Source organism: Tasmannia lanceolata, unplaced genomic scaffold, assembly GCF_043159265.1.
Source record: "Tasmannia lanceolata isolate RefF3 unplaced genomic scaffold, GAP_Taslan_0.1 ptg000019l, whole genome shotgun sequence".
NCBI lineage: Eukaryota > Viridiplantae > Streptophyta > Magnoliopsida > Canellales > Winteraceae > Tasmannia > Tasmannia lanceolata.
The window spans coordinates 4,155,615-4,172,467 of record NW_027518696.1 but is presented as its reverse complement, the minus strand read 5'-3'; the positions used below and the strand labels follow the sequence as shown (position 1 = coordinate 4,172,467).

At 39.0% G+C, this 16,853-nt stretch overlaps 1 protein-coding gene, 1 long non-coding RNA gene, 1 other non-coding gene and 1 pseudogene across 4 annotated transcripts; all 4 read left to right on the top strand.

Annotated features, from left to right (window-relative positions):
• The first annotated feature begins 4,629 nt into the window (after positions 1–4,629).
• Positions 4,630–4,711, top strand: TRNAS-UGA (transfer RNA serine (anticodon UGA)). The gene has a single exon. It is a non-coding gene; the product is annotated as a tRNA-Ser (tRNA).
• Positions 4,674–12,490, top strand: LOC143852854 (tRNA/rRNA methyltransferase (SpoU) family protein). Of its 2 annotated transcripts, none has more exons than XM_077362478.1 (4): positions 4,674–5,050; positions 5,136–5,237; positions 8,166–8,292; positions 12,063–12,490. In XM_077362478.1, exons 1-4 carry the CDS (start codon positions 4,796–4,798, stop codon positions 12,266–12,268), a joined length of 690 nt encoding a protein of 229 aa, XP_077218593.1. In that variant the 5' UTR covers positions 4,674–4,795; the 3' UTR covers positions 12,269–12,490. The 2 variants fall into 2 exon arrangements, with proteins under 2 accessions (XP_077218593.1, XP_077218592.1); XM_077362477.1 differs by having other exon boundaries at positions 4,680–5,050; positions 12,054–12,490.
• LOC143852855 (uncharacterized) lies at positions 8,301–12,046 on the top strand. The gene is made up of 3 exons (XR_013236874.1): positions 8,301–8,837; positions 9,957–10,052; positions 10,135–12,046. It is a non-coding gene; the product is annotated as an uncharacterized LOC143852855 (long non-coding RNA).
• Positions 12,491–13,818: 1,328 nt separating the features above from the next.
• LOC143852853 (transmembrane 9 superfamily member 11 pseudogene) lies at positions 13,819–16,170 on the top strand (annotated as a pseudogene).
• Positions 16,171–16,853: the final 683 nt, after the last annotated feature.

The following is a 16,853-nucleotide window of genomic DNA, read 5'->3' as shown; positions in this document are numbered from 1 at the left end:
CTTAGGTGGAATTAATTGCTTAGGTCTTAAATCAGTATTTAATATTGCTATTCTTAGATTTTGACTCTCTATATTATGTAATGTCACGAGGAAAGAAAGACAGATTGAATAAAGTTATTTTTGGGACATCTCTTGTGAAGAGAGCATTGACTCTTTCACGTGGATGAAGGAGCTTCGCTCCTGTCATCTTTATGTTGGAGCTTTTCTCCAAACCGCGGCATGGGTTTTCAAGCCCCCACGAGATTATTTTAGTCGCTTCTTGTGTCGATCTTTATCTTGGTGTTGCTGCTCTCACGCTCCCTGCGTCACATCTAAATCTCATTAGTCCTGAGGGTATTATATGTCTGTCAGTTAGACACCAGCTGTGAGGTTTTCAGTCTCCATTTGCTGCATTTTGGGCTGGCTGCCGGAGGAGATTCACAATTGGCCTGCAACTTTTATAAATAGATTCACCCAAAGTTTTCTGGTTTGTTTCCAACTCTTGCCCTAAGTTTCTGGTATGAAGAGGAATGAGGTTGAATCATTATCCCAACTTTACATCCGCAGTTCTGATTCACATTTCTTCCATCGTTATTTTTGCACGTGTTATGGTTTAAATGCTTTCTGTCAATAAAACAACATTCTTTCAGCCATAAAACGACCCTTTTCTTCTTCTTTGTTACTCTGATGTTTTCTCAGTTGATGAGTATCTACTATGGTAATACAATAGTATAGCAGTAGGCCTTTATGTTGACAACAACTTGTATTCCATTACTCAATTTTTGTTTTGTTTTTCTTCAGTACCTAGAATGCACTGCCAACGTTATAATCGGATGATTAGATGCACTGATGTGGCTCTTTGTTGCTTACCTTGAGTATAGATGCAAATATTAACCATATATGGATTTTGAATTTAGGCTGCTTTTTTTTTTACTCTACTTTTCATCCTAGGACTACCATTTAAGAATAACCTTTCATCCTAGGATCCTAGTGTTAAGCCGGACTCTTTGTCATTCATTTGCAAATGACTACATAACATTGAGTTATTCTTATAGCCATTTTATTATCTTTCTAGAAATTGATCTTTGGAGAGACTTTCTAGCCTACTTTTAATGAATGGGCTTGGGCTTTCATTCATGAAGGTGTCGACGAGACAGTACACAGAGATCAATTGTTATATGTTTGGGTTCTGATGGGATAGATTAACTGATTAACTTCCAATAGAATAGAACAGAATTACGGAGTCCAGATGCTCTGCTTGTGGGTAGCATTTCTTTAGTAAATATATCGCTGACTAGTGATTACTGAGTATTTTGGATGGTGATCCATGCAAACTGCATTTCTCTTAACAGTTTGTCTTTTCCTGAACTTACGAATAACCTCTTACATGGAACACCTGAAATACTTTTTAAAGTTCTACCAAAGGGTTATTCCTACTCTCCTTCAAAATCACATACCTCTCTCGCTTCAGATCCTTCTATTGCTTTTCCTGTGGTATAGCTTCTGCAAATTCTGTTAGAACCTTTTTTTGTCTCCTTTAATTTCGTAAGACTAAGAGAATCCTTACCATGTTAGCTATATCTTTATTACTGCATGAGAACATATTCAGTTGCTCAATCTCTTTTCTGAGTGGCTTATGAGAGAATTGATACTTTTAGATTTTAGGTGTCTTCAGATCACTGATCTAGACTAGGATGGACATTTGTAATGACTGAAAGCTCTGAACAAAAAAAAGAGAGCTTGTATGTGCACCATTGCTCTTGTAGGAGTTGTTCTAGTGTCTTGATGGTCTCAAGTCTTTGTACTTACTCATCAAAAGAAACTGTTAAAGTTTAAACAGCGTAACTGCAAATAAGACAAATCTCCGGAGAAAATGCTTGTGGATTCAACTCGAGGAGCTTAGTATCTTTGTCAGTCTTCGACTTTCTGTGATGAAAATGGACACTTAGGAACCCACTTAATCAGGATAAGAAACAAGTTACATGTTAGCACACATAGCCCTTGAACATTATATAGTCTTTTTTTAGGGTTGCAAGAAAGTTTTTTTTAGTTTTTTTGCAGCCTAATAGACTCCATTGCACAATTAATGTAGCTCTGTTGATTTACAGAAACAGAGGCAGAGCTTTTCCACTATCGTTAGTAAACTTTCGAACTCGTGTTTGGTTGTTCTAAGAACAATACAGTTTGCATTTTTCACCATCTAAAATACTCAGTAATCACTGCTCAACGCAGCACCTTACTTAGGCAATGCTACTGGATGCAGAACATCTGAAATTCCAAAATCCAAAGAAGTGGTGTCATTCTAATTGTGTGCGTGCTTTGGTAGGTAAGGCGGGGTTAGGTGGGACCCCTACTAGTGTATTAATATAAAAAGAAGGATATTACTATCAATAGCACAAAGCATCATCCCTATCCCTAGAGATCATAACTAAAAGTGATCCAAGATCTTAGAACTAACCCATGCAGAGAGAGAGAGAGAGAGAGAGAGAGAGAGAGAGAGAGAGAGAGAGAGAGAGTACCTAGGGGAAACGGGAAAAACAATGGGTTTCCAATGATCCAATATATGCTGCGGATGTAACTCAATACGACAATACTCAATGGATGAGTGCTGAGTTACATAATTGGCTAGCTTGCTAGGTGCATGGGGGAGCGACTTAGGCTAGGATGAGATCTTAGCCGGGTGCATATTGGGATCTTTGGGAGCAACTTAGGCTAGGATGAGATCACTTCTCTCCCCTTAGCTTCTCCCTTAAGACCTACCTTGGGAGGATGACTCCGCTCCTCCCATCCTTTCCTTGTCCTGTTCGCTTTCTTCTTCCTTTTCTTGAGAATTGTGGTGGCCTGTATCTGATCCCTTTTCCCTGTAATCGGTTATGAAGTTCACAACAGGTAACCTCTTTCCTTTCTCCACTAGATATGCAGCTCCTCAGTCCTCCCCTGTAAAATTATCTGGCAATTTGAGGAATGCTAAACTCAAGGGTGCTCTTGCAGAAATCAGAAAGGACGCCCCCATTGGCTCCACGTCACCAAATTGCATTTATAATGGCTGCAAAGTGAAAGAGTTAGGTGACATGCCGCCAATGGGGGCACGCCCTTTCAGCCGAGTTTTGCAAGGGCGCCACCAACTTTAGCATTCCTCCTAATCAAATTCGAAGCACACTATACTTGATCAACTCATTGGCTTGGCATATTTCTTGCTATTGGAGTGGTGGAACTGGAGCGCACGATGATGAAGTGGGCCCTACAGTGATGTCATGCAATACAATAATTTCCACCTCTGAGGAAAATCAAAAGTATAAAAATGTGGGTTAGTCCGAGGAGACATCCAAGGGAGTACAATGCTATATTGGTAACCAAACGGGGATTTTTGCAACACAATTGCCAAGCAAAATCGTGCAACCATGAAATGTTATTCTATGGAATATTAGTGGGCCCAATTGTGAGATAGCTACTTAGGGGCTGTCTGGATACACAGATTTTAGAATCTTGGATTTCCTCAAACTTGTAGACGGGAGACGAGAAGAAAGAGACCGGCCGTTGTTTTATGATTTCTTGCACTTCTTTTCGACAGCAAGAAGGCGATTGTCTCATGTTTTTAGGTTTTAGAAATCTCAGGATGGGGGAGGGATTTCTAAAACCTGGATTTCTTACTTAAAACCCAAGAAACACTGTCAGGACAACATATAGCAACATGATCAAGAACCCTCTTTTACATTGTTTTGGAACTAAAACTTGTATTCTAAAATCTGCGTATCCAAACGGCCCCTCTTAAAAGTTGAAAACAAAGCCGGTCATAGGGGCGAATTAACTAGGGCTCGTTTTGAACCGATTCATTTTAATGCAAAGCTTCTTTTTGTCTGTATCTATTGACACACACCAACACTGATCCTAATTATCTTATAAGTGAGCATTATAATTGTTAATTTTTAACCATTAATTAGGAGTTTGTTCGTCTAATGATTACGATCGTTCGACTTGATTTTATGAGGACGGTATAATGGTTTTGATAATTTAATCTGATTTTTGGGTTGTGATCTACTTCCAAGGAGACCTAAAATTCATAAGAAAAACAGTCTTACACTTGATGTTGGTTTGGGATCGGACCAAGATCATGTGGGTCACCTCATCTGGTTACGAGACCAATGGTCTTGATTTCCCAGAGTTTTTGTATGGTGTAAGCCCTTATAGTCCTGTATTTTTCAAAAAGTACTGTATGGACCACACTATAGGATGATCCAAACCATCCATGTGTGGCCACACTGTAAATAGGTTGTGTCGAAAATAATCATTTCTATAGGATCATCCCAGCCCTCCGATCTGTAGAGTAACTGCATATTATGGAAACCTCAGAGGGCTAGGGTCATCCTATGGGAAATCATTTTTGGGGCACAACCTATTTACGTTGTGTTCCATCATATGGATGGTTTGGATCATCCTATGATGTGGTCTGTACAATTCTTTTTAAAAAATACGGGACTATAAGGGCTTACACCATATAAAATCTCTAATTTCCCATACATAAGCCCGCATTATGCTAATGAATTGTGCTCTCAACGTAGTGCAACTCAACTCAACTAAACTTCTGTCCCAAACTAGTTGGAGACAGCTAATGAATCCTTTAGAATAATTTCTAAGTAACAAACAGGAAGAGTCGATATGTCCGAGTGGTTAAGGAGACAGACTTGAAATCTGTTGGGCTTCGCCCGCGCAGGTTCGAACCCTGCTGTCGACGAGTCTTTTTGTTTTTGTTTCTTTTCGATGTGGTGGTTGTTTTCTTTTCCCTACCTCCGTCGCGACTAACGTCAATCTCCGGTACATGTTTATTTTGATATCGGCACTCCACCCCTTTGTTTCATCTCTGTTACTCATGGCGGAGAGCTTCGTGGTGGTCCACAACGTGGCTAAGAGACACAACATCGGAACCATGGCTCGCAGCGCCACGGCATTCGGTGTGACCGAGTTCATTCTCGTTGGCCGGAGAGACTTCAACGCCTTTGGAAGCCATGGCTCCACCTCTCATCTCCGATTCCGCCATTTTCATTCCCTCTCTGATGCTCGTCTCTACCTTAAGGTTTTATTAGGGTTTCTCTTTTTCTTTCCCTTTTCTTTGCTTTTTACTATATCCCTCTGATTCTTTTCTTATTCTGTTATTTTAGGAGAGAGATTGTGATATTTGTGGCGTCGAGATTGCTGATGGAGCTGTTGCTGTTAATCAGCATCCTTTCAGGAAGAGCACGGCATTTTTGCTTGGGAATGAGGTAAAAGTCCCTCTTCTGTTTGATGAAATGCCTCTGTTATGAGACTTAGGGTTTTTGAATTGTATATTAGAAAAGAAAACTCTTCTGTTTGATGAAATGCCTCTGTTATGAGGCTTTGAGGGTAGGGTTTTTGAATTGGGATTTTCTAGGTAATTTGGCGGAAACCCATTTCGCGGATGACTTTTGCATGAGAGAACATCCATCTCAGATGAATTAAAATGAATAAGACAGAATCTGTCAAAAAGTGTGCCTAGGTGGCTGTTCTCTCATGCAAAAGTCAGCCTAGCAAATCCCTTTTGAATTATATATGTTAAAAAAAAAAGAAAAAAGAAAAAGGAAAGAAAGCTCTCTGGTATTTTTGTTAGAGCATTTTCTTTCATGCAATTATGGTTTATTAGACTGCGTTCCAAATTCCAATGGCCATGTATCATTTTTACCAACATCACATTTCTAAGGTTCTTCCCTTTTTGTGATTTTTTCACTGTGTTTTTCTATGGGTGAACAATTGAGATACACATTTGTGTAATTACTAAATAAACCCAAGTTAGCCAAAATGTCACGCGACAATCAATTGTACAAATAAACAATAGAAACCTTAATTAGGTTTAGGCCCTGTTCGTTTCGGATTGTGACAACTGATGGTGAGGGCCTCAATAGGTTACTGGCCCAAAATATGTTGTTTATTAACACTTCATTCAAAATCTAAATTGCAAATATGCAACAATGACAAACAAGAAGCATAATAGGGTGGTGGAGGCTGTTGGGGGTGTAAAGGACAGATGGATACCTTTCAAAAAAAGAAAGAAGGATGGACGGATGGGGGCAAATTCGACTAGTTAACGATGATTCTTGACTAGGGTGATGTGGTTGCTGTTTTTCATAGACCAACCCATGGTACCCTTGCTTCGATGGACCACACTTTAGTGGGCAGTGATTAGGAACCTATGCATCTGTCATCACTTAGATGATGTTGTTGTTGTTAGGCTGTTTAGGAGATCTTCCTGTTGGAACATTAATATTATTGGTATTTTGTGGTTTAGTTTTTTTTTTTCCCATCCTTAATCGCTTTCTCCATTCTAGTTCACGCTCACACAAGGTTTCAATTGTTTGGAAATCACCTACTGAAATGATTTGCTTTTAGGAGCCCTTTAAAAGGTTTGCAATGACGACTTCGACGACTTCTTTCTGATCCCAAATTGGCCTTTGCTGCTAGTTCTCTCCATCTTTTGATGTAGGTGAAGGCTTCTTCTTGATGCATTGAAATGGTGGCCAGTTTGATAATGTTAATGACCAACAAATTGATTGTCTAGTTCACCAAAGCTTTTGAAGGTGTTCACTCACAAGTTTTATACCTATTTCAAAAAATAATGCCCTTCTAAACTCTTGGGAAATTAGAATTGAAGCATCTTCTAATCTTTGATATTATGAGCACAATCGTGACAAAAGATTGTCATGTGGTTTTGAGGGTATCCTTTCCATCATATTTGCTAAGTTTAGGACTGTTAAAAACCTTTAGAAGAGCCATTTCAGGCAATTTATAATAATCCAGGTAGCATTGTCCGTTGCCACTCATCATTTTTACTATTATTCTTATTGACGTATAAAAAAGCGCCTACATCATTAAGATCGCAACGCTCACCCTGATTATGCTTGTTAGATTGGAAGAGGTGATTGGGATGAGTGGGTGAAGGCACTCCTTGACGAAGATGGTTGTATTGGTTGTGGGTTTAACATTATAACATATGTGGATCCATGAGAATTGGCCGTCTTAGGGTTTAGGGGGTGAAAGGTGGAGGTCCCTTGATGATTTTGCAATGGGTTAATACGAATGAGATAGAGGTAGTTGATTAAGAGGCCCCGTCAATTCGGACGACGGATGGGCTGAAATGTGGGGAAACTTTTTTTTTTTATGGCCTGGCTGGCGGGGTTTTATAAGGTGTTGGGCACTTGTGCTCACCGAATAAGAGTACATCTTAAGGACTCGTCCTTTTCTCCTCCAGCTATCATGGTTTGGAGGTCCACCGTTTCGATATTCTCATTTATTAAGGGTTCCTCATAGCCGGTGGAAGGAATCTCAGCAGATCTCCACTCTTGTTTATAAGAACGATTGGTTTCGTGTGGAGTGTTCTCTTCTTCAGTCATGTAGGCCCCATAATTAGTAGACGCTATTTTCAATGAAGAGTATCCATCAATCCTTTGAGATGGATCCTACCATCATGTAGGACAATGAGTATGATCTCTTCCGTCCATTGCATAAGATGGGTTTTGGTATTTCCAATAATTCGTCTTTTTCGCCCGTTCTGTTTTTTTTTTCAAATCAAGGATGGTTGTATGGAGTAGATGGTGTAGCTCACACCAACTTGTCGAAGAGACAGTCAACCCCTTTGGTGCACAAGACAGTAGGAGCTTTGAAAGAGGCTAAAATAGATGGTGCTCCCTAAACAAAAATATGGTATTTCTTTTATATTGATGGACAGATTATTGTGGGACTTGTCTAAACTTAATTGGAGACCGATACCGGGTAGTGGGAGTTTGGATCGTATTCCTTTCACATGTAACAATGAGTATATTCATCAAACTCTTAAACTACTGGCTTTTGGAACCAAGTCTTTTTTTATTTAAAAAAATCTCTCTTTTTTTTTTAATGAGAGATATAAACAGTAAAGCAAATAATATAACTCTTTGCACTTTAATGCAACTGTGGGCCCACTTGGCCTTGTTGATGGTCTTTGATGCTTTTAATTTGTTGCCTGCTTCTCTATAAAAGACATGGATCCATTGATTTTAATCTTTAAAAGATTTATTAAAAGAAGAACCCTACCATATTTGCTACGGGTTCTTCATCATTGCTGTCTTTCTTAGTGTTATGAAAGTACAAACTATTCATCTCTATTGCGTAATAAATATCCTTGTTAATTTTTTTTCTAGGGAACTGGCCTTTCACTGAAGGAGTGTGAAATATGTGACTTCTTTGTTTATATTCCACAATATGGCTGTGGCACTGCATCTTTGAATGTTACAGTAGCAGCTTCTATCGTCCTACACCATTTTGGAGGTAATCTTGAAAGACTTAGCTTTAATATTATAGAAATTATAGGTTGAGGTTGTACTCGTGCGTGTTTCCTGTTTTTACACACAAGATTTCTGCATGCAATGATTCCTTAGTCAATGATTGTACCACAAGTTTCAATGGATGCTATTCACTTGACTAGTCTATGCCCAAGATTGATGTAGATGTGGCTCAGATATAACTGATCTAATAGTAATTACCTTTTATTCTTCTTCAGTAGCATGCTGCGATAGTAACAACCTCTCATGTACCCAAGCCAGTATGTTCATAAGCGACGCTGTCTGTATATGGCTACAGACGTAAGAAGCAGGGGACATGACTTGGCATTTTTTTGTAGTGTTTAAAAACTTGGACCTGGATGAAAACACTTTAGCTAAAAACAAGTCGATCAGGCAAGTCAATAATTGATGCGATCAATTTTTCAATAACTCTTGCAGACAAATAAGGTCTTGATTGACTCAGTAGGGCCAAGGACGATGATGCATGTGAATCTTCTGGATTTTCTACATCGGGCTTTATATCTCCTTAAGGTAGTTTTGCTTTTGTTTCATATAGTGGCATGTTTGAAATTTGGTTCTTTCTTGTGCCTTAAGTAGTCTTTGTCATTCGTAGGGGTAGTGTGGTTATTTTGTGTCTTGTCTTTTGTCATTAGTAAGGGCAGGTTAGTCTTTTTACATGTATGAGCTGCCTATAAAGGGCCATTTTCCCTCTCATTTGTAATAGTTTTGAATTTGATTTGAAATTTGGAAAAGGAATCTCAGTTTTGGGAAATTTTCTCCTTGCAAGGAGAAAGTTTTCTTGTGTTTTTCTCATGGAATTGAAGGCTTAAAGCCGGAATTTTCAGCTTCTTCTAATTGAGGTAATTTCTTCCGTGTGAATCAAGGAAATTTCAGTATTCTTGAAGATCTTGCATACCCTTGGAAGATCCTATAGCAATTTGGAGAAGAAAACCCAAAACAATCGAAGATCTGGTTGGTACTTTCATCCCTACGCATTCGGAGATCCAATCCACAAGATCACCGACAAATCGGTTCAATGGCCACTTTGCATCAAACGAGAACTAAGCCTAGGTGAAACTGAGAACAGTATTCTGAGTTGCGGCATGTGACACACATAAATAAAAAATAGAAAGCTTAACTAGTTGATGCATAAACGAGGGGAAAGGAAACTAGGAGATGTTGGATCTTCTTAAGATTTAGGTTTGCAATAACACTATCAAATGCATTATGGTATGAAGAAGAGAAGAAATACGAACTTTGGGAAGGGGATGAGTGGCTGCTCTTGGCGGCTGCTATTGGGGAATCACATGTCCAAAACTTTCTTAGGGCTTCCTCCTTACTTTTATATGGGGCTAAGGAGAGGTTTGTACACTAAAAATAGTAAGTTCGCACTAGTGATGTGGACAGCCTCCACATCTAGGATAATAAATACCATAAAATGGAAGTAAATCCTTGCTAAAAAAAAAAAATTAAACCTATCTAGAGTGTCTTATGTAACTGATTGAAGCAAATAGAGTCCTCAAGTGGGGCCGTGTCACATTAGTTCCCTCAGCAAAGTCGTCATATCTGTACTGCATCTAACCAAAAATCCGATTGTTCTTGCAAACTAAGTATCTCCAATGAAATCATTGACGGGTCTCTTTCATCCAGATGTCTATGATATAAACTCCAAAAGATGTCGAAACAATGAGGAACCTCCAAAGGATGTAGAATGAGTGGCATCTGTCGCGAAATGGTCATGTCGAGGTAATGTCGTCATCAAAATCTCCATCCTAAAAAAGTGGTCTCCCATGAGCTGGTCAACAATCACTTCTTGTTGTTTGTGCAGGCGCTCCAACACCTCTTGTTGTACCTCCTTGATATGATGAACAAGATGCTCGGCCTCAGCCTTACACTGACCAGGGTAGGACAAAGGGGTACGATCCAAAAGGTGGGGAATGTGGTATCCGTAAAAAGTCTCAGAAGGTGATTTGTCAATGGGATGATTGATGTAACTATTGTATGAAAATTTTGCTTGGGGCAGAATTAAGTCCCAGTGATGAGATCTCTTGGCAGACAAACTTCTCAGCAAATTTTCAAGGTTCGATTGAGCACTTCCATCAGTCCAATTATTTGGTGATGATAAGCACTGCTAAACTGAACTACTGAAGTGTAGTCTCCATTTTTCTCTATAAAGTTCTCCAAGAAGTCCCCAAAGTGCCCTAGCTACACAAATGTGCAAGAAATGAGACATCTCGAAGTCCCTAACAACAATGGAAAAAATGGACACAATCCTACTAATAGTACCAATCGATGATGCAACATCGTACTTGAATCTATCAACGGACCAACTTGTCCTGCATTGAATTACATCACATCACAACTGGGGCCAACAACACCTATGACTGATATTGACTAAAAAAGGAATACATGTTCTTTTCCTCTCGTCCTGAACAAAGGAATACATGTTCTTTTCACCATTGTGTGGCCTTACGATCAAATTATGAAGGACGTACCTGTAGAATATGACACGCGATATAACTGATATACCTTTCAATCTATTAATTTCTCAATTTTTAGGCAAAGTCATTGATCTTGAGTGACACATCTTGGATTCCCGATGTATTCAAACAAAAATCAAGATCAAGATAACTACTTTTCTACTACAAGTTCAAGATCTTTCAAATTAACTCAAAAGTCTAAACACATCCCATTGGTTCCTGAAATTGATCTCCAAAACAAATAGGGGACTTGGGTAGCAACAAAAGTCTCCTGAAATTGATGGCATTGTCTCATGAAATTGATTTGCCATTATCGCACTGCAGGGGTGTTGTAGCTATTTTTCATTACTGCCTGCAACATAAGATGCAGTGATCTTTCCTACCATTATGTGCTACTGTACTTTGAGACACTTCAATGACCATGACGTAGCTGTTTATTCATTACTGCTGCACCCTCTCACACAGTGATCGTACCTGCATATCTACGTGATCTGCTGTTCAAATTTGGTGTTTTTTCTGTGGGCAGTAATTTTATTTTTTTTTGAATGGGAATTTTCTGTGGGCAGTGTTGTGCTAGATATTTTTCTTTCTAATAGAAATGGAATGGATAGGGTAGGTATATCATTGTTGTTAGCACATAATTATCTGTTGGCTATAGGGGGAGTATACTTATATACTCATCTTTTCTGTTATGTACTACTATTTCACGATTACATATTTTAATGAAATCTTATTATCGTTAAAAAGAAAAAAAATCATCTTCACAAACTTGGTTGAACTTTCTTGGCAGTGGTGCTTGCTCTATTTTTATTGGAAGAATCGGTTCCCTCTTCTCATGAACTTGATCATTGGTTATTATATTATACCTATACACTAGTTACCTGTTAGCCATACTTTTTGATCGGGATTGGTCATTGATGAGGTTTCTGCTGAACTACACTTCAGCTGTTAAAACAACTATTTGTGGTGACTGGTTCATATCATCTCCTATTTGTCTTGTAAGATCTGTCTACCAACTTTGTTTTCACATCCTATCATCCTATTTCTCTTCCAAGAACTATCTGCCAACCTTGCTTTTACATCCTAACCTCTTGTTTGTTTTGCAAGTCAAGCAAACCCAACCTAACCAACCAATAAACCCAAAGAAGACTTAACCAACAATAAACCCAATTAAGGATGGTGATATTCCGCCTCATAAATTTGTTAACTGTTTATTATATGCTTTAACTACACACTTCTGTAATCTTCAATGCAAAGCTTTCCTCAGTTTGGGCAGGCTTTCCCGAAAGAACCCGCGATGGAAACAAGTTTTCTGTGGCCGAGAAGACCATGAAACAGGCGAGAAGAAATTACTGCACAGAATCATCCGAGTCTGTCAGCGAGGAGCGAAAATCTAAACGGGAAAATGCTTGCGATTTTTTTGACGAGTGCAGAACTGATGATTCGACATCGACCCCCTTGGATGTGTTGTTCAATGGTTAGACAGAGGTTTATAAAGATTTTAATTTTCTTCTATTTTATAATGCTTAGGCAGCTAAAATGTAACATTAGAAATGGGCCTCCTGAAGTGGTTGCCCAATAGAAAGAGTCCAGGTGGCAATTTATCCAATTGCTAACCATATATTTCATGGGATGTAATTTCTTTGTATTGATCAAATGATATGGTATTCTTTTTTGGTAGCTAAATTGTTTCATATTTTATTATTCTCTTTATTACCTATATTAAAAAGGTACTCACAACCATTCCAAAAAAAAAATTAATAAGGTAATCACAACCTTGCTTTCTTTTCCATCTGATTATTTATATGATTAAATAAGTAGAACCAATGTAAATAAACTCAGTGATAAGGTTGCCTATATACCATGATTTACAGGAATGCTAAGCTTAAGGGCACCATTGCAAAAACCGAACTGCAAGGGCGCTACATTGGATCCACGTTACTCACCAAAATCCCAAACCCAGGAGGGGTGCTCCATTGGATCCACGCCCCCCAACCGCATTCATAACTGCACTGAATAATGCAAAATTAAAGGAATGATGAATGCGGAGCGTCCTTGCCATTGGGTTTTTGCAAGGGTGCGCTTCTGTTTAGTATTCAACCATGATAACCGAGGAAGGGGAGGCTGCGGCATCAATCATAAGTATGCAGCCTTTTATCTTAAAAAGAGGAATGATAGATTCAAGGACCCTCTTTATGCAAGGGCTAAAGAAGGACCCTTGAATAGATCTATGTCAGTAAGTACAGCCGAATTCAGTTTCTCAACCGATTTTAAAAATGACGTGGATCTATTATCCGGCCCTTGCATCTATCATTCCTCATCTTAAAAAATATCAATATATAGATGTTTTTTAACGGTGTTGTCACTAACTATTGCTAAACTCAAGCAAAATTTTATTATACCAACAAATTTATTAATTTCCTTTGTAATATTACTATATCTATTTTTAATATAAACAACTGATATTTACCTATAAATCCAAAACAAAGAGGGCCTTAACCAAACATACAAGAGGGCATTTGTGTCATTTGTTGTTGTTGTTGTTGTTTTTTTTTTTTTTTGGGATTTGTCTCAACTATCAAATGTAAATTTGTTTGAAAATTGATAGAAGGGTAATATTTAATTTTGCCTATGCTCATTGACCGATTGGACGGTTGGGACCATCCCATTGGTGTCAATTTTTTTTACGATGGGGCCCACAACATGAATCATTAGAGACCGATTGGAAAAATAGTAGTTTGTGAATATACTTTGAATGGGATAAATCACTACCCATTATTGTATTTGGAGATTGGATAAGAGAAGGAAACTCCAATGCCTATGTTAATTATTGCATAAATATGAGGCTAATTTTGGAATAATTTCGTCATCTTAAACGTGATTTATACTGATCCATACTACCCAATTTCAAGCGGGTCTAGACGCCATGGCTGTTACATTCAGTCTCCACGTAGACATGATTCCCATGACAAGTTCCAAAGAATTCTGATAGTAACAACTCTCTCTCTCTCTCTCTCTCTCTCTCTCTCTCTCTCTCTCTCTCTCTCTCTCTCCACAATTGAATGATCTGTAACAGAAATATAGATCTAATTGGGCATTTCTTCCTCAAGTTCCCATCTCTTTGTCTGACCAGTTCTGGGTTTTACAAGGCCAATCTAGATAGAAAGATGGTTCTGCACATTGGGAGGATTGGCACATGGCTTCTTTCTCTATGTTCATCACTACTTTGTGTATCACTTGCACAGGCTTTCTACCTTCCTGGTAGTTATCCACACAAGTACTCCAATGGGGATCTGCTATGGGTTAAGGTGAATTCTCTAACATCTGTTGAGACAGAGCTGCCTTATGGTTATTACACTCTGCCCTTCTGCAAGCCTGTTGATGGCATCAAGGACAGCGCGGAGAATCTCGGCGAGCTTTTAATGGGTGACAGGATTGAGAATTCCCCGTACAAATTCAAGACGAACATGAACGAGACCGATATCTTCATCTGCTCGACCGGTCCCCTATCTGATAAGGATGCGAAGATCTTGAAGCGTCGGATCGATGAACTCTATCAGGTGAACCTCATTCTCGATAATCTTCCCGCAATTAGATATACTGAGAAGGATGGTTTCACCCTCAGATGGACAGGGTACCCTGTTGGACTCAATTTTGAGAATGTACATTACATATTTAATCATATCAAGTTCAAGGTTTTGGTTCATAAATATGAAGATCCTAGCGTCACTCGTGTTGTTGGAGCGACGGGTGATGCTGTTGACATGATCCCTGGTTCGAAAATGCAAGAGAATTCTCTTCCTGGTTATATAATTGTTGGGTTTGAGGTTACTCCTTGTAGTTATCATCATGATGTAGAGCAGGCCAAGAATTTGGGATCTTATGACAAGTTCCCTTCTGCTATTGGTTGTGATCCCACATCACTCGCCATGACTGTGAAGGAAGGGCAGCCCATACTGTTCTCTTATGAGATTTCCTTTGAGGAGAGTGACATAAGATGGCCATCAAGATGGGATGCATATTTGAAGATGGAGGGAGCGCGAGTTCATTGGTTCTCCATCATGAATTCTCTCATGGTTGTTGCTTTTCTAGCTGGGATTGTTCTTGTGATCTTTCTAAGGACAGTCCGTCGGGATCTGACACGTTATGAGGAGCTTGACAAGGAAGCTCAGGCTCAATTGAATGAGGAGCTCTCTGGTTGGAAGCTCGTCGTGGGAGATGTGTTTCGAGCTCCTTCGAATCCCGATCTCTTGTGCATAGTGGTGGGTGATGGGGTACAGATTTTGGGCATGGGAGTAGTAACCATTTTCTTTGCTGCCTTTGGTTTTATGTCGCCTGCATCACGAGGAACTCTGGTCACTGGCATGCTGTTTTTCTACCTTGTTCTTGGAATTTCTGCTGGTTATGTTGGAGTTAGGCTATGGAGGACTATCAAAGGAGGAGATTACAAAGGGTGGATGTCAATCTCTTGGAGAGCTGCTTGTTTCTTCCCTGGTATTGCATTTCTAATCCTCACAATCCTAAATTTCCTATTATGGGGAAGCCATAGTACTGGGGCAATACCCATCTCTCTATTTGTTATTCTACTTCTTCTCTGGTTCTGCATTTCAGTACCACTTACTTTGGTTGGTGGCTATTTTGGAGCCAGAGCGAATCCGATTGAATACCCAGTAAGGACTAATCAGATTGCCCGTGAAATTCCCCCTCAGAAATACCCCTCTTGGCTACTTGTTCTTGGGGCTGGCACTCTTCCTTTTGGAACTCTCTTCATTGAACTCTTCTTCATCATGTCTAGTTTATGGTTAGGCCAAGTTTACTATGTCTTTGGCTTTCTCCTTATTGTCTTGATTCTTCTAGTAGTAGTCTGTGCTGAAGTCTCTGTAGTTATAACTTACATGCATCTCTGTGTGGAGGATTGGCAATGGTGGTGGAAGTCCTTTTTTTCATCTGGTTCGGTTGCGATCTACATATTCCTTTATTCAATAAACTACCTTATATTTGATCTTCGCAGTCTGAGTGGGCCCGTATCGGCCGCTCTCTATCTGGGGTACTCCTTACTCATGGTTCTTGTGATTATGCTTGCCACTGGAACTGTTGGCTTCCTTTCTTCCTTTTGGTTCATTCACTACCTGTTTTCTTCTGTCAAACTCGATTGAAATTGAAAATTCATCACGCGTTGCTTCATAGATTGATCACTTGTCGGCATGATTTTTTACTTTCCCATCACCATTTTCGATTGTTTGGATTAATTAGCGAACTAGAAAGTAACAATTCTTCAGTTTTCTGCTACTCATGGGGTTCATAAACTTCTTCCTTTGTTAAAAAGCACAAAGGTTTTGGATTTTATTTGTTATATTTTATTTTATGAAGGTAAGTTGCTTCTATCCTTCAGTTGCAGCTGCTAATTTTTATTTTTATGAAATTAGTTCAATGGAAAAAGAGTTGTGTGTATTCACCATAGGTAACCTCCACAGCTAGAAAGTTTCTTGCCTCTGCCTCAAAACAGAGTAGCTCATGAATTTGGCATGTATGTGAACCTACATGAATTTGAACTGTATTGAACCCACCAAGAAACTGGTCATTCTCAAAGAACAGATCCTTCTCTTTTAGTATTAATACTAGCTAATGGATCGTAAAACAAGTGTAACCCTTCGGATAGTAACCGTTTTTTTGCTGTATAAGCAAAATTTATTGAAAGAAAGAAAGAATACAAAGACAATCCGATGAGCTTAAAATCTGTTTCTTCGTCATCGGTTTGCTCATAGGTCACTAGTATTTTTGGATGATTTGAGTCCTTTCGTTTGGCTATCAAGAGTGTCTCAAGGATTGGGATGATGGTTATCATACTTAAATGTATCATCTTTCTTTATATTTAATAAACCTGTAGGGGTCCCCACCAAACCCCAGTTTACCTATGAAAAAAAGAACAGAAAGAACGAAAGAATACAAAGCGAGCCAAAGCTCAAACAAAAGCAGAAACACTAGGCCACCATTAAAACGACTAAGCGGCCTAAACATGAGACCAGAGGGAAAACCAATCCAAGGAGATTAATGGAACCTAACCAAT